Genomic DNA, 26,479 nt, shown 5'->3' on the forward strand with positions numbered 1-26,479 from the left:
AGGTTTCCAAAGCCTGACCCTTTTAGAGCACACATTAGCCTCATCCAGATATCCTCCTTCCCTTCCCTTTTGGGTAGCACACTGGGGCTGGTGCAGGTCTTGAAGAGGGGTGAAGACTCATCTAGGGCAAGTTAGACTAGACAACAAAGTTGATTCCAATTTCTTGGTTATATTCTGAGACACATCATCTTGGAGACACCCATCTCCATCATATTTTCTTCCTTTGATGCGTGATAAGAGGATAAGGTATCAGTATCAGATTCTGAGATGGTATACACATTGTGAGTAAACGAGAGAAGACATGGGAGGGGAGAGTGGAATCAATGAGCTGGGAAATGCACATTCCCTGGTTTACAGGCAAGTTCACTAATGCCTCAGTTGCCTTCCTCACAGGGCCTCAACATTCAAAGCTACAGAATGGGCTGGTGCCACAGAAACCAATTGTCCCTAGAGACCTGCAGGTCTGTATTTTCAGAAAACATCAGTACATGCACCCACCAGCGTGAGGTGGGCCATGGACAGAAGGGAGAAATAAAGGAGGCATCCTCATTAATACCATGGCATTTATATCTGGCCGCTGCCAGAAAAAGCCCTGTCACTGTTGCTTGTGAAGCCCCTGGCCAACCTTCGTCACCTGGTGGAGGACCCTGGGCCTGTAACAGGTGAGAAGACTGTTTTGAGGGGAGAACACCATATTCTCACTTCTATCCTGAGGCCCAGTCCTCCTTAGAGATCGTAAAACGAAGTCCATCATACATCCTGTTTTACAGAGAAGGGATATTTATTTCCCTAAGAGGAAAATCTAGACATGGAACACAATTCCTCAAGGCAGAAGACAGGAAGGAAAAAGCTCATATACTTTTAAATGGATACTCAGAAATCATCAAATGATATTACCAAAAGAGGAAAACGGATACTCTGGATTAGCAGAAAGCCCCCAGGATGGCCTTAAATCCTAAACATCAATGCATATTCCTTTCCACAATTATTTGTATAGTACAAGTATGAGACAAGTTATAAAAACCTGTGTTTGAGTGGGTGCTCACTGCTAGCTAGCTAAGTGACTGTCAATGGTTAGTCAACAACCACTTACTCCACATCCACCACAGCGTGCTTCCTTGAAACTGTCCAAGGCACTGATGACATAAAAATAATTAAGATACATACCTTGCCCTTAATGGTGCTTACCTACAGAAGGAGACAGACAAGCACATGATAAACTCACCACATCAGGGCATGTAGAGCAAAACTAGAGGTGGCCATGACTGACTCGGTCCAGGGAGTCAGGAATGACATCAGAGAGGACATGCCTTTTGCTCAGTGCCTTATAAGATGAATACATTTGCCACATCGCTGGGAGAGGTAGCATTTCAAATGTAGACCAGTATGGAAATAAGCAATGATATGTAATGGTATTGATAAAGTTCAGTCTAATGAGTAAGGACAGGAAAACTTGGGTTTGTATTATCATGATATAAAATACTCAGATAACCTCACCTAAGCAGTAATGATGATGATACTCAGCCCTGAAAGGTAGAAATAGAGGGGAAAAAAATGGTCTTGTTTGTGTCTGGGGGGAATGTGTGAAGAAGTCCCTTATCAGCTTCTCTAAAATTCCTCTACAATGTGGACACAAAGATTAACCCAATTAGTAAGCTGTGTTTATTAAGGCCACCATAGAAGTGTGCTAAATATGACATGAAGGTGAGTGTCACTCTGGCCAGATGGGTGGGGAAGGGTCGGTAACAGGAGAAGAGACTAAAAAGGTAAACTGGGACCAGATTATGAGGCTCTCCAAGTGCCACAGACTTTCTTCTGTAGAACAGTGGGACAAATAAGACTTGTAAACAAGAAAAATCAACATCTGAGTCTCAATTTCTGTACCTGTAAAGCTGAGATAAATGGACTAAATTATTCCCAAAGTTCTGTTCTGCATGTAAACAAACCGTCATATTCTACTTCCACCTCCTATAAGCTTCTCATTCTCTGATTTATTCTTCAGAATTTTTACCTCATGAAATAATTTTCCTTCTCACCTTTCTTTAGTCAGTACCATCAATCAAAACATAGATGTAAATGTGGGGTGCCTGGGTAGCTCAGTCCATTAAGCAACCAACTCTTGGTTTTGGCTCAAGTCATGATCTCACAGTTCATGGGTTCAAGCCCCACAACAGGTTCTGTGCTGTCAGTGTGGAGCCTGCTTGGGATTCCCTGTCTTCCTCTCTCTCTGCCCCCTTCTTTCTCTCACTTTCTCTCTCAAAATAAATAAACTTTAAAAAAAAAACGTAAATGGAAACGTGTTTTCTAATGTCTGATAAACAATAAATACAGAAATACATATCAATTCAAGAAATCCACTAATGCTTTATGGTCACTGGTCACTAACTTGAGTCATGCTGAGTCCCTTCATTTAAATTCTCTCAATCCCTTATTGCAGGATTGGTATAGACTCTGAAATGATACTGTTTGCATGAGATCATGTCATTTTAAAGGGAGAGAGGTATGAATTAGAACAAAAACAGCAGAGATGACGTACCAAGAGGTTCTCTGGCTTGATGTCTCTGTGCACAATGCTGAGGCCATGAAGATACCTGAGGGCGTTGGCCAGGTTGTACACCATCGCACTGCCATCTCTCTCAGTGTACTTGGTTGAAGAGGTAATTGCATCAAAGAGATCCCCACCCTAATGGACACATAAAAAAGAACACAGCAAAATGTCAATAGTGACAATCCTGTGAAGGTAACAAAGAAGGTTCATCAGCCTGGAGCAGATGAAAAAATGACATAAGTGCCATGAAAAATGATGATAAATAATGAAAGTTTCAAGGTAGGAGATCATTTTTTCCAATTAGGTCCTTCAAGAACATGGTTAAGTCTTGGGATTTGGCACCAATGAAATCTCCTGACATCTCTCCATCCTCTTACTTTGACCAATTCCATCACCAGAAAGAGCTCAGTAGCTGTTTCCATCTCTTCAACCAGCATGATGATATTTGGATGTTTCACCCTGCGCAGGATTGACACTTCATTCTCAATCAGGTGCTCCTGTCAAAGGAAGGGGTTAGAGAGGTGGATCAGACACCACAGAACCATCTGCCTGATTTCTATAACCTGGAGGGTGCATAGTCTGCAGACGGGAAGCATCCCCCTTGGCGCAAAGCAAACCAAACCCTGGCCAAGCTGGTTTCCATAGGGACAGGACAAGTCAGTGTGACGTGTCATTGTCACCAACAAAAAGGAACTGATTATCTTCAAAACGTCCCTTGAAAGGGCTCAATGGTGTTGTCCTGGCACATAAAACATACTGCCTTCTTATCTCTTCAACACCTTAAGAGGTCATGACACTGGCAGCCTGGGCACACAGCACTGTGCTTTGTGATTCATGTGGAACCACTTTTTTTTTTTTTAATTTTTTTTTTCAACGTTTATTTATTTTTGGGACAGAGACAGAGCATGAACAGGGGAGGGGCAGAGAGAGAGGGAGACACAGAATCAGAAACAGGCTCCAGGCTCTGAGCCATCATCAGCCCAGAGCCCGACGCGGGGCTCGAACTCCCGGACCGCGAGATCGTGACCTGGCTGAAGCCGGACGCTTAACCGACTGCGCCACCCAGGCGCCCCTGGAACCACTTTTTTAATGTGAATGTAACACTCAAAATTAAGATCAAGTATACAAGGAAATTTGCATGTGTATGGAATACAACTTGAGCATTAAATTTTTTGTTGTTTTTAAACCATTACTAATATGAATTTGAGTTTCATGTTGAAATTTACAAAGGGGAAAAAAAAAGTTTTTCCTCTATGGCTGGATATAGAATCATTCCCCAGAATGATGTTCCTTATTATCTTGTATTTCAGAAATCAGAAAACAGAGTACCATAGGGACCATGGTTCTCATTTTATTTCTAACCACTTGCCTGAAAATACTACTTATCAATCCTTGTGAGTCATGCAGCCAGGATCAGCAACTGTAGCAAAAATGTTTACCCACAGCATTAAGGAATTATTCTCGATATACCAACCATGAATCATGTATAACTATTGCTCTACTTTATTATGAGACATGAAAATATTTCAATAATATCACATTTGTTGATCCTCAGTAGCTATAATAATGAACTACTTTGAATTTAGGATATGCTCTGTGAAATTAACTAACTGCCCTCTGACACATTCTAGGTTTTCAAATGTAACTTATACCTAAAGCTTACTGTTTAAGAGATATCATTTGCTACCTACATGCACACATATGTATACACCCATATGTGTGTGTATGTCCCTCATATCGTCCTTTTTGCCTTTGCTATCATGAATCTCAGAACCAAATTTAGTGTCCACTGCAGTAAGAGAATTATCTCTAGGTCAAGATATCATTTAGGTTCTTGTCTTATCTTCACGCATCCATGTGTACATATCATTTTACTCTAAGCCACCTCAAATACTCTGACAATAGATGAAGTACATATTATAACAAAAGAATAGCATCCACAGAATATCTGTGCTAGCTCCCACACATGTGGAGTGTTTCCTGAGCATTGAATGCCCCGTGCTTGTCCAAGTAATCACTCAGTCCGTGTTGGCAAATGGCAGTGCAAATGCTAAACAGAAGTAGGAAAAGAAGCAACATTTACTAGGAATCTAGTCACTATTTGTCAGTCGCTTTGCGAAGTACTTGTGTAATGTCTTAACACTTTATCCTTAGAACAGCCTTTTGAGGTAAATGCAAACCTAGGTTTCTGACATCCAAGCTCACATTTTTTGTGCTACACAACATCACCTTGTTTTTTTTAATTATTATTATTATTTTAAGTAGACTTCATGCACAGTGCAGAGCCCAAGGTGGGGCTTGAACTCACAACCCTGAGATCAAGACCTGAGCTGAGATCAAGAGTCGGACACTCAACCCACTGAGCCACCCAGCTGCTCCACAATATCTAACCTTTTAAAGAGGAATCCTTCAGTAAAAAGAATTTTTCAAAGTGAAAATGACAGCTGCAAAGCTAAAAATACTTGATTCCTTGAAAAGACAGAAACTAGAGGTGTATTACACTGAGTTGCGGTGTAACTCAGAACCACACTAGACTTTGTGCAAGGAGGAGAATCTATACCCCTTAATGAGCAGGGGTGGGAAGTCTATGCCCAGCCTGAGACTCAGCAAATGCTCCCAAATTTCTGGGAAGAGTGGCGGTTCTCAGACCCTAGCGCACCATGGCTGGGAGGCTGGGGACAGGGCCACCTACCTGTTTCCCAACTCCTATGTCTAAGTTACAGAGCCACAGCACAAAGCAGCAGACAGTGCCCTGGTCCCTCAGCCAACTCCTTGTGGACACAGAAACAAAGACTCAGCAAACACTCCACATTTGTTCACTTACTTAGAGGCCTCTGGATCATCTGTGCCAGGCTTGTCTTTTATTGCACTAACAAGCAGAGTTAGATGTACTTTCGTGAACATGCAAAGGCGAGCAAATGCACTTAATTCACTCTACATGAAGCCAAGATGACAGGAGTTACTACCACCGCAGTAAAAGAGGCATTTTGTTTTCAGGCTAAATGGATCTATCACTTCAGTTCTGCCCTGAAGTTGGAAGAGTCTGTAAATTTACCTCTATTCAGAGGCTCTGTTAGTGATGCTAATTTAGAGTGACATATGTAAGGTAATCCCCATTACCAGTACCCCACGAGCTCTCTCAAACTAGAGTTAAAATAAGATGTCTACCACCTAAGGAGACTACACCTTTCAAAAGTTATCTTTTTCAATAAAGGGCTCAAGAGAAAGTCTTCTTGGGAACTTTCTGCATCATGGAACCTCCCCCAGGACCACTGGCAGTGTTACACTGGAAACACTGAGCAGGTCCTGCAACATTTTCTCCACCACTGTGTGTTATCTCAGCTTCAGTACTCTCCTCCACAATGGCTTGTATTCTAAGCACACAGTGAATGTTTCTGTTGGAATGTGGGAGATGTTAGCCTTTGTATTCCAACCTCTGAACTATGCCTGTAAAATTGTCTAGGAAGGAACAATCCACTTTTTTTTTTTAATTTTTTTTTTCAACGTTTATTAATTTTTGGGACAGAGAGAGACAGAGCATGAACAGGGGAGGGGCAGAGAGAGAGGGAGACACAGAATCGGAAACAGGCTCCAGGCTCCGAGCCATCAGCCCAGAGCCCGACGCGGGGCTCGAACTCCCGGACCGCGAGATCGTGACCTGGCTGAAGTCGGACGCTTAACCGACTGCGCCACCCAGGCGCCCCAACAATCCACTTTTTAAACTAATCATTATCAGAAGCAAAACAAAAGTAGTCCATAAAAATCTTTCCAAATGTCATCTTCCTATTTCTTAGGCAACCCACATGTAATCTTTGTTTCTAATGTGTAAACTCTATAGATTACATTTGTCAGAAAAAAAATCTCTGAATGCAATATGAACGTCACTTTTATCTTGAACTGCAGTGAACTTACATTATTCAGCCATCTACCATTATTCATGTTAAGTGATTCAGGATTCTAACTCCAAATAATTTACATATGAATCATTTCATGGCAGTGGTCCATGGTTCTGAGTGAGAGTAAATAACAAAGAAAACTGCTAACTTGGCAAAGGATACCACCTTATCTTTGGCTGTGGTGGTTTTTAATGTATAAAAGGGGGAGTGGGGGTGGAGAGAGAAATGGATTAGGGAATAAACAACTCTCCCAAACCAGACTCATCATCTTGTCTCCACCCACCCCAGCTCCACAAAGCAGCCCTTTCCTCCTGTGCCTTCCGTCTCATTGAATGAACTTGGCTGTCCAAGTCAGACAGGAATCCCCAAGCCCTTCCCTCATCTGCTACCAACAGCCCCTCAATCCCAAATCCCTGCCAGGAGACCTTCTCAACAGCCTCTGAATCCATCCTTTCACCTCTATCCCTATTACCAATCTCTCACTTGGACCTCTAGAAATTTGCAAAAGTTTTCTCTGTCTGGAATTCCCACCCACCTCCTCCACTCCTCGGGGGAACTCCTATGTATTCCTCAGGTCTAGATTGGACCTCTCCTCCTCTAAATAGACTCCCCTACTCAACCATGGCTGAGTGAGGCACTGTTCTTACTTTCCTCAATTCCCACTGTTCCAACCACTGCTCTCATCCTGCTGTCTGGAAGCTTCTGTTCAACCTTGCTCTCCAGCAACGAGCATAGTTGTGAAATGCCTGAGTAAATAAGCACATTGCACATTGCTCTTGGCCAACGGTGACTTTCCAGGTGGTATCCACACTGCTTAATGAGTATTGCTGAGGATAATACAGTAAGAGAGAGAAAATGTTCAGATCACCCCATGTGATTTCCATGGTAGATGTATGGAGTGGATTGAATGATGGCCACCCACAGATACCAAGACCTAACCCCTGGAACTTGTAAATAGTACCTTATTTGGAGAAAGGGTCTTTGCAGATGTGATTAAGGATTCTGCAATAAGGAAATAACTCTGGACTATCTGGGTACCATCACAATTGTCCTTATGAAGGGAAACAGAGGGAGATTTCACAAACACAAGAGGTAAAATAAACACATAGAAGAGAAAGTGATGTGAAGACAAGAGGCAGAGGTTGGAGCGACGTGGCCACAAGCCAAGGAATGCCATCAGCCACCAGAAGCTACTCAAAGAACAAATTTTCCTCTAGAGCACCAAAGGGAGCATGGATTTCAGACTTCTGGCCTCCAGAACTGTGAGAGAATAAATTCCTGCTGTTACAAGCCACCAAGTTTGTGGTAATTTATTCCAACAGTCTCAGGAAGCTAATACAATATACATTTGGGTTTACGTTGCGCTAGGTTCCATTACATGTAGATAATGAATACATAACTGTGGGAAGTGAAGGATGCATCCCCAAGCGAAGGATGCGGCACCATAACAGAAAGCTCAGAGCTTCATACCCTGTGCAAATTTAATAAATAATCATTTAGAATGAGTATTATTTAGACACTAGATATGGAAGAATTCTTAAATTTACACACATCACAGCCTTCTCAACAGCATCCATAAATGTGGCCCCACAGCACGGCTTGCAATAACCTCCTACTTAGAAGCACCTAACACATTTTCCATCCTCTGTGCCCTTGCTCAGGCCATGCAGGCCACCTGGAAGGCTTTCCTTGCTTCCTTGCTTTCCTGGTTTTCCTTGCTGCCTATTGAAATCCTCCCCACTGCTCGACGCCCAGCTCGAATGCTTGCTCTCTGGCATCTTCACCGGTCACCTAACTTCTCTCTCATGTGCTACCTCCAAACTCCCCTAACATTCTCTACAGAACTGGTATTAATTTATATGCTAAATTACACTCTTCCTAGCAGTTTCCTGCATACACGTTAAATTTTAGGAACATGAGGGGTGCCTGGGTGGCGCAGTCGGTTAAGCGTCCGACTTCAGCCAGGTCACGATCTCGAGGTCCGTGAGTTCGAGCCCCGCGTCAGGCTCTGGGCTGATGGCTCAGGGCCTGGAGCCTGTTTCCGATTCTGTGTCTCCCTCTCTCTCTGCCCCTCCCCCGTTCATGCTCTGTCTCTCTCTGTCCCAAAAATAAATAAACGTTGAAAAAAAAAAATTAAAAAAAAAATTTTAGGAACATGAGCAAACCAATGTAACAATGTATATGGAAATTAAAGAAAAGCAAACAGAAGGCCAGAAAGGTTAAACACTTTTTTCCCAGGTTCTTATTAAGTGAACAAGTGAATAAATTGAACTTGGATAGGGAACATGGCAGACTGGCTAACGTAATAGGGTATGGCACCAACTAGCACAAAATTCCAATCACTGTTCTGCCTCTGTGGGACTTTTGGGAAGCTATTTAATCTGAATCTCTTTCATCAGTGAAACTGGTATATCTTGTTGAGCAAGGCATTAAAGGTAATGTGCAAAATTTTTCTATGTCCAAGCCTAGATAGATTATACATTTTAGTAAAACACAAATATCATTGTCAGCATTATTAATTTTTCTGTGTACAACCCACAAAGCAGAGGTAACTGACAATACCACAGAATAGTAGCTAATTCCACTATACCACCCTCTAAATTTTGTTTTTAAAAACAAATTATCTATACCATTTTTTTCTAAAAGTAATATTTAATGGAAAAAGCAACTTATTTGGAACAAAGCAAGGGCTAAAATTATAATTTTAGGGGTGCATGGGTAGCTCAGTTGGTTAAGCATCTGACTCTTGACTTTGGCTCAGGTTACGATCTCACAGTTCATAGGATCAAGCCACACATTGGGCTCTGCGCTGACAGCATGGAGCCTACTTGGGATTCTCTCACTCTCTCAAAATAAACTTTGTAAAAAAGTCTAAATAAATAAATAAATAAATAAATAAAATTATAATTTTATATAGTCAATATTGAAATAGTTGCTCAAATAAGCAAAATGTAAGAATGCAAATGGGTATATGATCATGAATTATAAAAAAAAAAGAATGACATTTAATAACAAGGAAAAACAGATCCAAATGTTTAAAGTGACCTAATCATTTGCCTCAACACTTAGTGCACCAGATTAAAAGTTTTTGCATATAAAGAGCTTTTTCTCAACTACTAAAACAGCTTCTTAAAGTTTAATCAGGTAAACAATATCCCTACCATAGCAATTATTATTATTATTATTATTATTATTATTATTTTACTTTTTTGAATAATACAGTTGTTTAGAACTGGGCTCCCAAAATTATGACACATTCTGCCTAAAGCACACCATACCAGAAAGAGCAACACTTGCATCTGGGGAAAAGGCTTTGCAGTTAAAAATTTAAATAATATTGTTAGAACAAGTAAAAGCACACAGAATTACTTAACAAAAATTAACTGTAAAAAAAACACCTTATTCTTCAAAGAAAAGGGGGGGGGGATTTTGGATAGCCTCAGCTTCATAAGCTGTCACAGTGTGGCGAAAAAAAAAAAAAAAAAAGGTTTGACAAATGTGCCTTTTGCCTTTCTGAAACTTCACCATAATAATACTTTAAGGTTTTTGTTAAGAATTCACAATTTTATACAAATCCAATTAAGACTAGTTTACGAGTTTCATAAATATAACATTACTACTATCACTTCAAATTCTCCTAATTATAAATTCTGAATTCCTGTGGCATATTAATAATGTTAACAGTTAATATGTGTCAAATTCCTATATACCGATACTTCTCTACATTTTTTCCATATCTTAATTCAGTTAATACTGACCTTGTGTCTTAGATTTTATTAACAACCACATTTTAGGGATTAAGTAACTTTTCCAAGATAACGGAACAAAAAGAGGCATGGAACCAAGACTCAACTTTATACAATATGGCACTAGAACAACACTGTTCAACAGAAATATAATGTGATCCACACATACAAATCTAAATTTTCTCGTATCCCCGTTAAGAAATGTAAAAGGAAGCAGATAAAATAACTTATGTAACCCAATTTTTCCAAAGTATTATTGTTTCAACATGCAGTCAAATACAAAAGACATTAATGAGGTACCACATTCTTTTTTTAAGTCTTCAAAAGTCTACTGTGTATTTTACATCTACATTTCAGTTCAGACTAGCCACATTTCAGATAGCCACATGTGTTACTGAGTTCGAGAGACTTGCTCTCTTAAATGCTATGCTACCAGAAAGTAATCTAAAAAAGTCTTTGTCATCCCTGTTATAGAATATTTTTCAAACATAATTAACTTAGCAATACTCCAGCAGCACTTCATCATTTGATCTTTCCCAGCCCAGCTTGAGAGTGGGACAGGAGAAAAAAAGTTCATCTGGTGTCGGGGGGCGGGGAGGACAATTCTTCATGGTGTTTCTGCACATCTTCATCAGCTTTTGTGACAAACTATCTTCCCAAGGGTAGAGTTAGGGTCTCCCTCTGAGGTAGAGGACAGATTTGGTTCCTGACCATGGTAATAAAAATAAAGTTCTCCTCTGGGGCAAGATTTGGACAGGTTTGGTAGGAGCCCCTTCATAAGACTGGGGGTTTATTAAGCTTGAGGACCCTCAACTGTGATGGAAACATCTTGTGTGCACAGCGACTGTCACAGCCCTTCCGCATCACTTTTGTGGGACTTGAGAGCTACGGGGAACCAAAGCCACCTCTTGTGCCATGAGGAATAAAGTCTTCTGTCACTGACCCAGCAACCTGGTGTCTTCTGCTAGAATCCATAAAGCTAGCAGGCTAATTTGTTAGTTTGAAAGCAGGGTAAAGTCTTAGACCCATCACGGTTCTTGATACCTCTTCTGGGGATTGCTGGGTTTGGAAATAGGCATCTCCCAAAGAAAAGAGCTTACATTTTTGATAGCTAAGACAACATGAACTCAATTTATTGTTTTATGATTAAATTTTTGAAACAAGGACAGGACAAAACAAAAACAAACAAACAAAAACCCCAGCTTCATAGTGCTTCCCCCATTTTTGATCAGTGGCCTATTCCTGTTAAAGCCTTGTCAATGTCCACATAAATTCCAGCAAACACCTCACACCAAGGTTTCTCAGTTTCTTTGATACAACATTTATGTATACTGTACCTTTCCACAACATTTGGCTTTGTCTATAATCTTCAGGGCAAATTCCTTTCCAGTGGACCTATGAAACAAACAGAGAAAGGCAATTTATTTTTTTTTTTTTTTTTATTTTTGGGACAGAGAGAGACAGAGCATGAACGGGGGAGGGGCAGAGAGAGAGGGAGACACAGAATCGGAAACAGGCTCCAGGCTCTGAGCCATCAGCCCAGAGCCTGACGCGGGGCTCGAACTCACGGACCGCGAGATCGTGACCTGGCTGAAGTCGGACGCTTAACCGACTGCGCCACCCAGGCGCCCCGAGAAAGGCAATTTAAAGATACAAATCAAAGATACAATCATTCTTGATTTTCTCTACAGTACAAATTCAGGGAAGAAGGACTGGCTTCCTCCTCTGTACATCAGGAACAATGTTGAGTGGGGTCAGGGAGAAAGGTACTCCCCCTAAAAAAGAAAAATCCAAAGTCACCCTGTCAATCTTCTTTTATAAATATTAATTATAATATTATTAAATAACTCACATATTAAAAATACTTACATTGCATCAGAGTTGGACAAGGAACTTCTTCCATACTAAAATTTCAAAATAGTGTTCTTAGGAGGCAGAATAAAATTAAGAAAAATGAATCAAAGTAACTGAGAACTTTCTATTATCAATATATCTTTACAATAATCTATTAATGATTAAAAAGCCCTAGACTTTCAGTATATATTTCTCAGCAAAACTCCATCTGGTGTCACTTTATCCACAGCTTTCAAGGCTTATATCTGGTAGTAAAGAGATCGGTCATTTACTCGGACATACAAATGTTGATGTCGTTATTTCACTTTTAATCACCTTTAACATAATTTAATCTGAACACGCCAAAAAATTTCCTGTAGAATAGGAAAACACTTCAACAAAGAATATAGCAGTATTCTTGGAATATATTAGTTCTCTCAAGTCCAGCTGTTTTTGCCACATAGTCAAAGTACATACTGATGAAGCTGACCTTAAAAGAATAACATTCATTTAAATTACTTCTCCATAACATAAACCAAACACAGATTCAGATTTCTTTTTTTTAATATATATTTTACTTATTTGAGAGTGAGAGAGCATGCACACTAGAGCATGTGCAGGGGAGGGGCAGAGAGAGAGGGAGAGAAAGAATCCCAAGCAGGCTCCGCGCTGTCAGCGAGGGTCCAATGTGGGGCTCAAACTCAGAAACAACAAGATCATGACCTCAGCTAAAATCAAGACTCGGAGGCTTACCCAGCTGAGCCACCCAGGCGCCCTGGACTCAGACTTCTAATGAGTCTTCAGAGGTCATATTTTAGCTGCTTAATTTGTTACCTGGGAGACAAGCTGTGCACCAGGGCTAAGTCAAACAACATAGAGGGCAGGGAAGCGTCCTCTACAAGGGGCACCGAAGCTTCACTGGAGACTGGCGAAACGGAAAAACTGTACCTACAACTTTCTGGAAAATTCCCCACAAATAATAAAAATTACCACTTACAACAGGTCAGACATTGGTCTATAAACAAAAAGACTCTAATCTGAGTCTTTTTCAGTTTTTATATTGTTTAAAAAAGGCCTGGAATTTAAAAGAATGGATTTCTTACCATTTAAGAATTTAGGACTTTAAACAAAATGAAGCTGAATAAGCAAAAATATAATTTTAATATAGGCAAAAGTTGGCTGACTCTGATCTTAATAGAGTCAGAGCTCATGTATCCTGAACTACTAGTATAAACAAGTAAGTATTGACTACTAGTATTAACAACTCAGTATTAACTGAGAACAGTGCCTGACCCAGGTAAGTGCTATATACATTTATTTTTTAAATGATAAATCTCTCACCTCAACTGCATACAAAGCAACTTCATATTCTGTATGTATACCTGTATTTTTTCTGGTCAAACTGCCTGTGCACTTACAAAGCAGCTGATCCTAACAGCAGACTTTTCCAGAAAGGGGGAAATAGAGATTTCCCAGGAAGGCATTTTATTCATACATTCAGTAAGAATAGACTCTAAGGAAGAAATGTATGTGTCGGTGAACAAATGATTATCCTCACCTGTCCATGCACTCCTTGACTACTGCAAAATTCCCATCACCAATAACCTTCCCAATTTTGTATTTCTCAAGAAGAGTTGATGATTCAGAGCACCTGTTTCCATTCACACCTGCACAAAAGGATAAATGCAAAGTCTAGCAAACACATCAGCATTTCATCTAGATTCCTACATATCTGGGCAATAATAAATTGCAATGCATTCATTTCTAAGTCAATGATGAATCATTAGGAAATTTCTAAGCGTATCTTCTGAGGAGAACACCTGAATCACCAATTTGCTTTTAACCTTGCTGTGGAATCTGAAACAAACATAATCAATAAACCTAACAAATTCCCCAAACATCAGCTGAAATAAGTAAAAAGGAAGCTTAACCTAAGCTTTGTAAACTTTTCTGTTAACACTCAAGAAAGGGGAAGGGGACAATGGTGGGGATTTAATCTCATAAATTTTTAAGATTTCTCCTCAGGATTTTCTAGTAAAGAAAATTCCACCCAGCTGGGATACCTGTGAAGGCTAACTCATGCCTCCAAGTCTTCTCAAAAAGGGGAAGGGGGAGAGGCAGGAGGACAAAGTGGTTAAAATGACTACTTTTACAATGCATCCCCAGTGCCCAGCACATAGCAAATAACCAATGAAGAAACATACTTTTGCTACCTAATTGAGAGAAAGTCTATGTGTAGGACTTGTGAGCAGACTGCCACTAAGGAAAAAAATACGTAAGCCCAAGTGTAAAATCTGAAATTGGGTTAGCTTAATTAGAAGCAAGGAAACTTTATATATCTTGTAGTGACTCCCACCCACTACAGCTCAATAGGCTAATTGGTGACATGATTACATCCCTGTTTAGGAAGATTATAATTTAGCATCAACTGGGTTTTGGGTGGCCACCAAGTTCACATGGATAACTTCCTGTATAAAAGAAATCATCAGATTGAGGACTACCTTCAGGACTCATGCAACGACCAAGTTCAGGTCCACCATTTACATTCGAAGAAGATCTGCCGTGTGCAGAAATCTGCTGAAAGAAGAGAGTGACCATTACTTATCAGGATAAATTTACAAATATTCAGCTAGCAAATCCTTAAAGAATAGAAGATGCTTATATTGTGCAAAAATATAATGATACAAGACGAGAGGAGGCATCTCTTTCTCATCTCTTCCATACATACACACACACACACACACACACACACACACACACACACACACCATTAACATATCTCTTCCTTAAAGTATTTTCAATTCAGACTGGATGTCAGGAAACTTGACAGTATGTTATTCTCTTTGATACTGTTTTGCTTGTGACCTCAGGGGAATAAAGTAAAGGAAACTATCATGGAACCACCGCTGAACAAGGAACTATATAGGTAATTCCAAGAAATGTCGGCACCGAGTCCCCAGATCCCACCACCGCCCTGTGGCCGACCCCAGGGGGGGCCCTAAGGGGGAGCCCTTCTCTGAACTCCAGCCCCATGCCCAGCACTGTACCACCTTCCACACCCTCCTGTGGCTTCAGGATCCAGAGTGTAGCCCTGGCTCAACCCTCTTCTTTACTGACCCCAAGACAGCAAGAATTCCTCCTAAGCATGTTAAAAACTTTTACTACTAGGAACCAGAGGGAAATAAAAGATAAAACTAAAAGACAGATTCCAACTCAGTGACGCTGCAGTTCCCAGTCACAAAAATATCTGTAATCCTTAGAAGAATTAAAAAACTCATATTAGGGGCGCCTGGGTGGCTCAGTCGGTTAAGCGTCTGGTTTTTGAATATTGATTGGCCCAGGCCATGATCGGGCAGCTTCGTGGGCTCAAGCCCCGCGTCAGGCTCTGTGCCGACAGGCCAGAGCCTGCTTGGGATTTTCTTTCCCTCTCTCTCTGTCCCTCCCCTGCTCATGAGAACTGTCTCTCAAAATAAATAAAACTTAAAGAAAAAAAGAAAAACTCATATTATTCATACCATGTTTACTATTACGTATGCTTAGGGAATTTTTTTCTTTTTTTCTTTATCCCTAAGGGCTCGTAGGCTTTTAAACTCAAATTTTGCTCTTTGAACTTTGTCTTTCTTTCTTTAATGATTCCTTTCAGGAGCTTCCAAGGTCAAAGGACTTACCAGATACTGAGAAGCCTCTTTGACATCTTTTGTACTGCTGTGCATACCTGCTTGCCTCAATGCCCAAGCTGTCCTGGTACCTCTGTCCCATAATGGCTGTGCCTTATTCATCACTGCATCTCCCGTATGCAGCACAGTGCCTGGTACACACAATCCTGATTTAATATTTGCTGATCAAAAACACAAACGACACAGGGCCTACTCCCTTCCTCTGGATGAAGTAAGAACCTTGCTGAGACTGAGTTTGGTTCAAAACCCAGGAAAGCCCAATACTGATTTATACACATTGCTTCGAATAGGATCATCCAGAAGCTCTTCTGGAATAAGATATGAGTCTCAAGAATAAGAGGCATTAAAAATTGGTCTGCTTCCTCAGATCCCATGTAGCCACACCTTGTGTGGACAGTAAAACCAGCAGCAGCATGTCCTGTTGGGAAACCTAAGGCCAAGGGAAGGCAGTTCTGAGAGTCAACCAGTCAGCTCCTGCCCTGAGTGGCAACCATACTTCTCACAAGTTCTGCCTCCTTCACTCTGACATGGAGAATAACTGTAGCAATGTGTGTACGTGCAGGGTCCCTTTCAGGCCACCCTTTATCTTGAAAACGCTACAGTCAGCTCACACTTCACCATCCACAGACTCCTCGGAGTTCAATCATTCTGTTTCTCACAAGGTAAATGGAGGACAAAGTTTTTCACATGTTAGCCTTTTTGTTTTCTCCTGGTTTTGTTTTTTTGGTTTTTTTTTTCCTGCTGAAATGAAAAGCAACTCCAGAATCAGCAGTATTCTATGTTAGAATGTTTAAAAGGTAGATTGTTTAAAACTAAAGCCCAGAGAGGCGGCTTAAAGGGAAGCCGAAAAGAAAACCTCAAGGTTCTTCAGTCAGTTCTGTTTCCACAGCTACCAAGCCGGTCCTGGTCCTCCTCGGGCTTCTCCTGGAGCCTCATCAAAAGCCTCCTTAGTTACTTTCAGTTTCAGCCACATTCCACACAGGATTGCCAGGAAACTTCTGCAAGCATAGTTCTGGTATGACCCCTATGATCGATCTAAGACCTCAGTGGGTCTTTGTGACCAACAGAATAACACCAATAGGATAATCCCATGATTTGCCTCCCTACCTACCTATCCAATTTGTTTCCCACCACTTTTTATCATGCATTTTATACATTAAATGAATCTTTTTTTAAAGTTGCTTAAACTTCTTAAATCTTAATTTTCTACTTTGAATATAGGGGTAGTAGCAGCTCCTAGCTCAAAGATTTGCAAGTAAATTTAAATTGGCTCATACATGTAAACACATTTAGCGTGTCAACTCACTGACATGTAATTAAGTCATTATTAGTTATTAGTATACCTTTCCTTAAAATATAGTAAGTACAAAATAATAAATTATTAGTCATTATTATATTACATATATGTGATATATATTATATATAAGTCGTTATTAGTTATTAGTATACCTTTCCTTAAAATACCTAGCATAGAGCCTAGAATCCAGTGACTGAGAAATGTTTTCCAACTACTGAATGTACAATGGCTACAAGAGCTCTTTTGCTACATAATTCATTCCTCTTCTAATCTAACCCTTCGTAGACTGAAAACGGTCAGTCAAGTGAATAAGAGATCCAAATTAAATTCATATTAGCCAGGGGCGCCTGGGTGGCTCAGTCAGTTAGGCATCTGACTTCAGCTCAGGTCATGATCTCAGGGTTTGTGAGTTCAAGCCTCATGTCAGGGTCTGTGCTGACAGCTCAGCTTTGGATTCCGTGTCTCCCTCTCTCTTACCACCCCTCCCCCACTTGCACTCTCTCTCAAAAGTGAATAAACATTAAAAAAAAACTTTAAAAAATTCATATCAGCCAAATTCTTAACGGAATAAAGATAAGAAGAATGTCATTTTGGAGAAAGTATATCCCAAAAAATAAATGGAAAGATCCCTTTTTATTTTTAAAGTTTATTTATTGGGGTGCCTGGGTGGCTCGGTCAGTTAAATGCCCGACTTTGGCTCAGATCATGATTTCATGGTCTGTGAGTTGGAGCACTGCATCAGACTCTGTGCTGACAGTTCAGAACCTTGGTTCTGCTCCGGATTCTGTGTCTCCTTCTCTCTCTGCTCCTCCCCTGCTCGCACTCTGTGTCTTCCTTTCTCTCAAAAATAAACACTAAACAAATTTTTAAATGAAGTTTATTTTGAGAGAGACAAAGACAGCATGAATGGGAGAGGGGCAGAGAGAGAGAGGCAGAGAGAGAATCCCAAGCAGGCTCCACACTTTCAGCACAGAACCTGATGTGGGGCTCAAACTCACAAACCATGAAATCGTGACCTGAACTGAAATCAAGAGTGACTGAGACACCCATGTGCCCTGGAAAGATCCCTTTTGATCACTGCTCACCCCTAGATTACAGTGATGGGGGAGGGGGGACTGTTAATACCTGGAAACAGCAGGGGCAGTGACCATCTTGTCTGCATGTCTAAATTTCACAGCCCAGAATGGGGCAGCCCCACACCCTCAGGCCACAGCTGGCTGAGTCAGGCCTGGGTGCTGAGCAGAAACCATCTCTCCTTCAAACACTCTGAGCCTATGGACGTGTGCAGTATGTAGGCCTCACGGCCACTGCTGAAGTCCTCAGACCTGCCTTTGTGCCTGCCTTCCCCCACACCTGCCTGCTTGCTTAGCTCTCTTGGAAGTAGATAGCTTTCTTCTAACAAGCCCCTTTCTTGAGCTAATTTGAGTACATTTTGGTTCACTGAAAGCTGATGTGTTCTAACTCAAGGCTTCTCTAAGAGGGAACTCTTGGAAGGGACTAAAATGCAGGCATTTTTAGCTACATATACATTTTCACATGGATGAGTGACTCCTCAGAGTGTTTACTAATTGAGTTCCTGTGAACCACTGTAACTTTCCCAGTGTTTGTTTTGATTAGCCCCCCAACACTGACCTATTCTGAATCCTAGGAATTCAGTAACAGTCCAGCAATTGCAAACACGGTTTATGTTGGGATTCAGAGGCAGCAAAGAACAAGGAAAGAGACCAGGAGACAGAGCAGCTGTGGGAACTGGTTCCCTAGTAACTAAAGAGAGCAGGACCTAGGCTGAAGCCTGAGCAGGGGAAGTGGCCCGTGGTGAGGGGGGGCCCAATAAAATGATACTTTCAGGAGTACCTGACAAAGGTTTCACTAAATCACCAGGAAGTGTAGACTTCTTAGCAAATACTGATGGCAAGAAGGGCATTTTTCAAAACTCTCAAACTGAAATTTTTTTAAGTGCTAAACGTCAAGCAATTACCAAAACAAAACCAAAAACCTCTGTAGAGTTAACAGGAGTGACATATCTAATTACCTATCCGAATAATGTTCCTTTATTTGAAAATAAAGCTTGGAAAATGAAAACACAAAGGGGAGTCATTTTATTACAGCACAGCTGAATAGACAGGGACATGATTTGACACAGCAACAGCTTTCCTTTCCTCCCTCAGCAATAATCTAGGCTGAATTGTTAGAGAATATAAAGATGAAGGGACACGATCATCACCGCCCAGAGGTTTACAATCTTATAAGGAGACACATGTACATGCTTAAAACCTTTCTGGGAAACCTCTTCATTCCAAGAAATGGTTGCTAAGGTTCTATGATTTCAAAGGACTCTGAACACCTGTGAGAGGCAGCCATTTTACTAAGGCATGAATCTGGACTTGTAATGCTTGAATCACACAGCTAGTGATTAAGTTCACTTGACCCCCCAGCAATGAAACTTGGTGCTCCAAGGGTACAAGAAAAGCTGGGTATTCACCAAGATCCCTGGACAGATCCCTGGCAAATGTGAAGTGTCTATTGTGCAGCATAAAGCAAAGCATTCCCAGTGCCCTGAGAGGCATGCAGACAAAGAGCAATGAAAATGCAGGGGATGAAGCTAGGACTACAAAATTCACAGTTTCCCAGGCACAATTTATGTATTTCCCTGTCCCTCTTAAGAATTATTCTCTTATTGAAGCAAGGATTGAATTAGCACCAGAGAGATTAAAATTTGGCGTTCTTGATTAAACCTGTCCCATTCCTATTGTCGAACTAACAATTTTTATTAAAATCTCTTAAAATGCTAATGAGCATTTATGCTTCCATCAGCAACTATGATGCTGAGACAGCACAAAGGAAGTGCCTACATGCTTCATGTTAGCGAGATCCTCCTCAATAAAGCCTAAATGGATGGCAGCATCTGGGCTCTTTCAAGATTATCTTCTATAATTACTAACTGGTTCAAAAAGATGTGATTATATTTAGGGGTGGGGAGTCAGGGGGGGCATGTTTCCTAATGAGGCCCTGATTGGTCAAGGAGGGAAGGGGATGTAAAAGACCATGGAGATGTTGCTGAGAACATTATGTGACCAGGCTCCACGGCCCCATCTGGCAGCAGCAGGTCCATTTTTATGAGTAACCAAGGAAAGGAAACACATAAGAACCTGCTTCTGCTAAGAACATTTTTATTTTATTTTATTTTATTTTATTTTATTTTATTTTATTTTATTTTATTTTATTTATTTTTTATTCTATTCTATCTTATCTTTTTAAGAAAATTCAGTTCCTCAGTTGCACTAGCCATATTTCAGGTGCCTAACAGCCACACATGTCTGGTGACTACTGTATTGGACAATGCAGATATGGACATTTCCCATCATCTCTCATCATCTCAGAATGTTCTACTGAACAGCACTAGGTTAAGCACTTGAAAGATATATATATATATATATATATATATATATATATATATATATTTTCTTTCTTTTAACTGAAGTATAGTTGATGTGCAACATTACAATAGCTTTATGTGTACAACATAGTGATCTGACATTTATATACATTATAAAATGCTCAATACGACAAGTACAGTTACTGTTATTATACAGAGTTATTACAATATTATTGACTATATTTCCTAGCTTATACTTTACCTCTTAATCTCCTTCACCTATTTCACCATCTCTCAATTCCCTTCCCTTCTGGCAACCACCAGTTTGTTCTCTGTACTTATGAGTCTATTTCTATTTTTTTCAGTTCTGCTGAAAACTTTAAAAGACTTGGGGTACCTGAGTGGCTCAGTCGGTTAAACATCCGACTTCGGCTCAGGTCATGATCTCATAATTCGTATGTTTGAGCCCATGTCGGGCTCTGTGCTGACAGCTCAGAGCCTGGAGCCTGCTTCGCTTTCTGTCTCCCTCTCTCTGCATTACTTCCCAACTTGCACTCTGTTTCTCTCTCTCTCTCTCTCAAACATAAATAAAGATTTTTTAAAAAAAATTTTTAAAAACTTGAAAAGACTTGAAAATAGAGCAGAAAAAGTCTCAGGTGTTCTCAACTGCTAGCACCATTAAAAAAAGCATTCATGGCTGACTGAGTAAATGCTAAATGAGTAACATTTCAGCTTTCTACATTTAGGTAAGAAATCAAGTCAGAGTGGCCTATGTTAAATTTCTTTGGTAAGTAGATTGTTACAACTTCCACAAAACTTAAAATTTAAAGAGAAACATTAGGTACTACACTAAAAATGTAAAGCTTTATTCAAAAATGGGCAGTTCTCAAAAAAAAGTAGAAATGACTATATCAATGGATTATATAGCATATTGAGTTTCGAGTATAATGCTGGACACTATTTAATTCTGACTTTTAATAAAAGGAAACACTTGAGCAGAATCTAGGAGATATTGTATAATGAGTCGACTTTCTTGATGCATCTTGGGAAATGGCACCCTGATTCAATTTTTAATTGGCCTACTGCGGGGGTCAGAAATATTTTCTGCAAAAGGCTAGAGAGTAGGGGTGCCTGGGTAGCTCAGTTGGTTGAGTGTCCAGCTCTTAGCTTTAGCTCAGGTCATGATCTCAAGATTCACAGGTTCAAGCCTCATGTCGAGCCCCACCATGTCTGGCTCAGCACTGACAGCATGGAGCCTGCTTGGAATTCTCTGCCTTTCTCTCTCCCTGCCCTTCCCTGCTTGTGCATATTCTCTCTCTCAAAAATAAATAAACAATAAACAAACAAACTTTTAAAAATAAAGGCTACAGAGTAATATTTTAGGCTTTGTGGTATGGTCTCTATCACAATTACTCAGCTCTCCTATTGTAGGATGAAAGCAGCCCCAGACCACACGTAAACGGAGTGTGTGACTGTGTTCCAGTAAAACTGAATTTAGAAAATCAGGCTATGGGCCGAACTTGGCCAGCAATAAACTCTGTGTCCGCAAGAACCTTCTTAGGAATCTAATTCTTACACTTTCATACTCTAGAACAGAATAACCCTCAGGGTCTGTCTGTTGCTGTAAAGCAGTGTTTCTCTGGCCTTGGCTGTACATTAGGATCACCTGGGATGACCCGACATCTTCTATTGCTGGGTTGCAACCCAGAGTAAAGAATTCCTGGGGTAGAGTGTGGGTATCTGTATTTTTTTGAGCTCCACAGATGATCTAATGTGTGGCCAAGTTTGAGAACCTCTTTGGAGGAAGGTTCTGGCAGCAACTTTAATTCTTCAGCCACCTTAAGTTCTCTCTGTCGCTCATCCAACAATCTAACCATTGCAAGTTATCTACTGCCAAAGAACAACTTTCTCTTTGTAAGAAAAGGAAAGAAGACATTTATTACAGTTTATTGAATGCCTACTTTGTGGCAAGTCCTAAAATGAGTACTTTATATGTTATGAATTAGGTATTATAATCTCCATTGATATGTGAAGAAACCAAAACTCAGAGAGGTTATATAACTTGCCCAAATGCCACAGCAAATGCAGAGTCAGAATCTAAACCCAGATCTGACTCCAGAGCCCAGGAGCTATTTGGCTATTCTCACACTGTCCCCTCCTCTGAGAACACAAAGTCCTCCAAGGCTATTAAATTAATATAGGGATGCCACCCAGTATAAGACCCACTCATTAAAATATTCATTGTGGTATATTTAGAATGTGCTTCAGATTACAGAACTATAGTCACATCCTTGTAATTTATTCAAATAATGTACCAATTCACAGCCTTTCCTCATATAAAGAGAACTTTAGAAATTTTTTTTTTCTTTAAAAAGATAACCTCTGAAATGTATTGAAGATTTTTTTAAGTCAGTATATTAGGTACTACTTGTAAATAGATTTACTTCCATTATCATTTTTGTGGATTTAATATTTTAAAAACATCAATTCAATTAAAAAAGAAAGCCAGTATGAATTACAATAAATGCTAAATTAAAAATGCATTTAATAACATAAATCTTCCAAAGAAGATATACAGATGGCCAACAGACACAAGAAAAGATGTTCAATGTCACTAATCATCAGGGAAATGCAAATCAAAACTGCAATGAGGTATCACCACACACCTATCAGAATGGCTAAAATAAAAAAACACAAGAAACAAGTGTTGGTGAGGATGTGGAGAAAAAGGACCCCTCATTCACTGTTGGTAGAAATGCAAGCTGGTGCAGACACTGTGAAAAACATAGATATTCCTCAAAAAGTTAAAAATAGGGGAACTTAGGTGGCTTAGTCAGTTGACCGCCCAACTTTTGATTTCAGCTGAGGTTGTGATCTCATGATTGTGGGATCAAGCCCCGCATGAGGCTCCACACTGAGCATACAACCTGCTTAATATTCCCTCTCTCTCCCTCTGCCCCTCTCCCACTGTCTCTAACAACAACAACAACAACAACAACAACAACAACAGAATTACTCCATGACCCATTAATTCCACTAGTGGGTATATACCCAAAGAAAATGAAAACACTAAGTCAAAAAGATATACACATCCTTATGTTTACTGCAGCATTAACAACAACAGCCAAGATATGGAATTAACCCAAGTATCTATGATAAATGAATGGATAAAGAACATGTAGTGTATATATATACACAATGGAATATTATTCGGTCATAGAATGAAATATTGCCACTTGCAACAATATGGATGGATCTAGAGGGTATAATGCTAAGTGAGATAAGTCAGAGAAAGACATACCATATGATTTCACTCATAAATGGAATTTAAGAAACAAAACAAATGGAGAAAGAAAGAGACAAAAAAAAAAAACCCAGACTCTCAAATAAAGAGAACTGGTGATTACCAAAGGGGAGGTTGGTGGGGGAATGGGTGAAATAGGTAAAGGAGATTAAGAGTAGACTTACTGTGATGAACATTGATTAATGTAATAGAATTATTGACTCATCATATTGTATGCCTGAAACTAATGTAACACCATTACATTTGGATTAATTACATTTGTATTTTAAGAATTAAAATAAAAACAAGAAATCTTTATCACGTTTATACTGGATTTGTGATAATTCACTCTGAAATACTTCATTATTAGTAATGAGATATGAGAACAATTAATATGAATCAATACCTAAAGGCTAGTAATATACAAAATGTATTCTTATCTGTAGCCATACCTTAGACTTGTTTTCATTTGGCAAAATTAGTGGTGCTTGATATTTGTGATTGGTTAATAGTGGTAAATAGTGAATTTTTCGGCTACAGAGAACACACAGCCTGTACATGTACAATTCAACAGTCTCTGAAAGGGGCTGTCTGTTCCTTTGAGTATCCCTGCTATCTCAGTCGACCACATGGTCCATCAAAACCGGCATAGATTCTCTGCATATCCTTACGAGTGAGCCTTTCATGCCAATTGTTGCTTACTGGATTTTTAAGCAACAGACATGTGGTAAACCATGCCTACCTGCTAAAAATGTCTGTATGCTTTCACTGTGAGGTCTCACCAATTTCTAGGATTCCAGGGTGCTAGGAGAGGCGCCTGACTCTTCAGCCCAAACTATGGAAGTTACCACAGTCAGTCACCAGCACAGACCAATTTAAATGCTACAACGTCTAAGTCTTAATTCCATCCAATTATCTTTAATATACTACCAAGAAGAGTTTCTAATGGCTCACTTTCATGAATAAGGGAGCATTTAAGATTAACACAGGAGTTGCTTATATTCAAATAAAATTCTTAAAATTGATCCTATTTATACACTGATTTGCTTGGCAAACTCTCCCTCCAGCCCCACAAAGGTGGGCTTCAGCCCAGTTGAGCGATTTATCCACCAAATGCCTCTATTTACTGAGCAACCACAATGTGCAAATCGCCGTCCTGAAACAGTCTGAGATTCTTAATGATGATTTATTTTGTTAGGCCACTGAAGTCTTCAAAACTGCTTAGTCCCTCTTCTGTTTTTGTTTCTGTCTACAAAATCAATTACATTCAGAGATGAAGTCACCACCCAGCATTTCGGGGTAATAAAAAGTATAAAAGTAGTCAGTCTCTCAGTACTGAAGATTATTAACTAGCTTTAAATACCAGAGAAAAACCAAAGCTCCAGGGAAAAGCAAAAACGTCTAAGGTCAGCAGCTACTGTGGATTTACATTTCACAGCTTCGAAAAGAAGTTTTGAAGTTCAGGAGGTCAGAGAGTTGCATTTTAGCTCTGCCAATCAGTATGAGATACTACCAGCCCTTTCATCACACTTCACAAATCTGGAAAATCTTTCACCACCAGCAGACCCAGGAGACATCATCAGATAAAATATCAGCACATCAGACGGTTTATAATCTCAAGATGTTGGATAGTGTTCCAAATGTACTTTTTTTTCTTTTTTCCCCTTTCTTCTTTCAACCAACAAGAATACTCACAGTAGACAGCCTCTGGGCATACACTTCAGCATCAAAATGTGAGACATTTTATCCCTCAGTGTCCACAGATGTGCCCCTGACTCTGAAGCCTTGAGTTACTACAGCCTTGAAAATCCTAAACTGGGACATGGGTGATGAATGAAATTCCAGGGAAATGCTTTCTTCATCCATCTGGCAGCTGATGACACATTTAGTACTCTTTATTGCCTATCTGTCCCAAAGAAAATGCTGTGATTTAAGCACAGAAAATATTCCCACAGGGAAAGTTATCAGCTAGATCGAAGGGACTCTGAGGAGCTTGGGCAGAGGAAACAGGAGATCATGGGCTGAGGACAAGAGGAAGATGAGGATTAAGAAGAAAACATCAGTGGTGGTGGGATTCTAGAATTTGAAGGGGAGATAAAAGAATGGGCAGGGAGTGATCAGTAGGAACAAAAGACTGGGAGAAGAGAAAAGGAGCAACATTGATACTGAAAGAGACTTTTGTGGCCCTCAGAAAGGAGAATGGACAGAACCTATTGAGGGAACAGGGGAAGCCTAAGAAAGAAATTTTTGGTGGCTGATAAAGAGACGAAAGCAGAGAGAATAGGCGTGGCCTCCAAAATGGCTCCCCTGAGCCTCACCTCCTGATTTTCATGCCCTAATACAGACCCTTCCCATGCAGAACTGAGCTGACACGTGACTACTAAGCTCTTATGGAAATGATGGCGTCTGACTTTCAAGACTAGGTTATAGACAGGAGGGCTTCTGCATGGCATTCTCTTTTAGATCATATGCTTTGAAGAAACCCAGCTGCCATGTTCTGAGGATACTCAAGCCAACTTATGGAGAGGTCCACATGGCAAGGAACTGAGGCATCCTGCCAACAGCCAGCACCAACCTGCCACCACATGAGTGAGTCACCTTGGAAGGGGGTCCTCCATTCCCAGCAGGGTCTTCAGGTAACTAGCTCTGGTGCACACCTTGACTACAAGCTCATCAAAGATCTTAAGCCAGAGCCACCCAGTTAAACTGTTCCTGGATTCCTGACCCACAAGAACTATGCAAGACGATAATTTTAGTTTTTTTAATGTTTATTTATTTTTGAGAGAGAGAAAGAGAGAGAGAGACACAGAGTGTGAGTGGGGG

General features: G+C 40.2%; 1 protein-coding gene across 8 annotated transcripts in view; it reads right to left on the minus strand.

The window, feature by feature from the left end:
- The window catches only part of DCLK2 (doublecortin like kinase 2), a 153,124-nt gene that overhangs the window by 18,742 nt on the left and 107,903 nt on the right, over nt 1–26,479 (minus strand). For 5 of the 8 annotated variants that reach the window (XR_006295273.1, XM_043567721.1, XM_043567706.1 and 2 more), the window contains 5 exons: nt 14,525–14,600; nt 13,582–13,690; nt 11,528–11,585; nt 2,926–3,045; nt 2,537–2,683 (listed from right to left, as the gene is read on the minus strand). Coding sequence is in view for 6 of the 8 variants with exons in the window: in XM_043567721.1 (XP_043423656.1) it covers nt 2,537–2,683; nt 2,926–3,045; nt 11,528–11,585; nt 13,582–13,690; nt 14,525–14,600 (510 nt within the window). In the remaining 2 variants the exon portion in view is untranslated. The remainder of the gene's footprint in view (nt 1–2,536; nt 2,684–2,925; nt 3,046–11,527; nt 11,586–13,581; nt 13,691–14,524; nt 14,601–26,479) is intronic. The other 3 variants (XR_006295278.1, XM_043567729.1, XM_043567715.1) reach the window with 1 other exon arrangement.

The sequence above is a fragment of the Prionailurus bengalensis genome, chromosome B1 (assembly GCF_016509475.1).
Source record: "Prionailurus bengalensis isolate Pbe53 chromosome B1, Fcat_Pben_1.1_paternal_pri, whole genome shotgun sequence".
In the NCBI taxonomy this organism is placed as follows: Eukaryota; Metazoa; Chordata; class Mammalia; order Carnivora; family Felidae; genus Prionailurus; species Prionailurus bengalensis.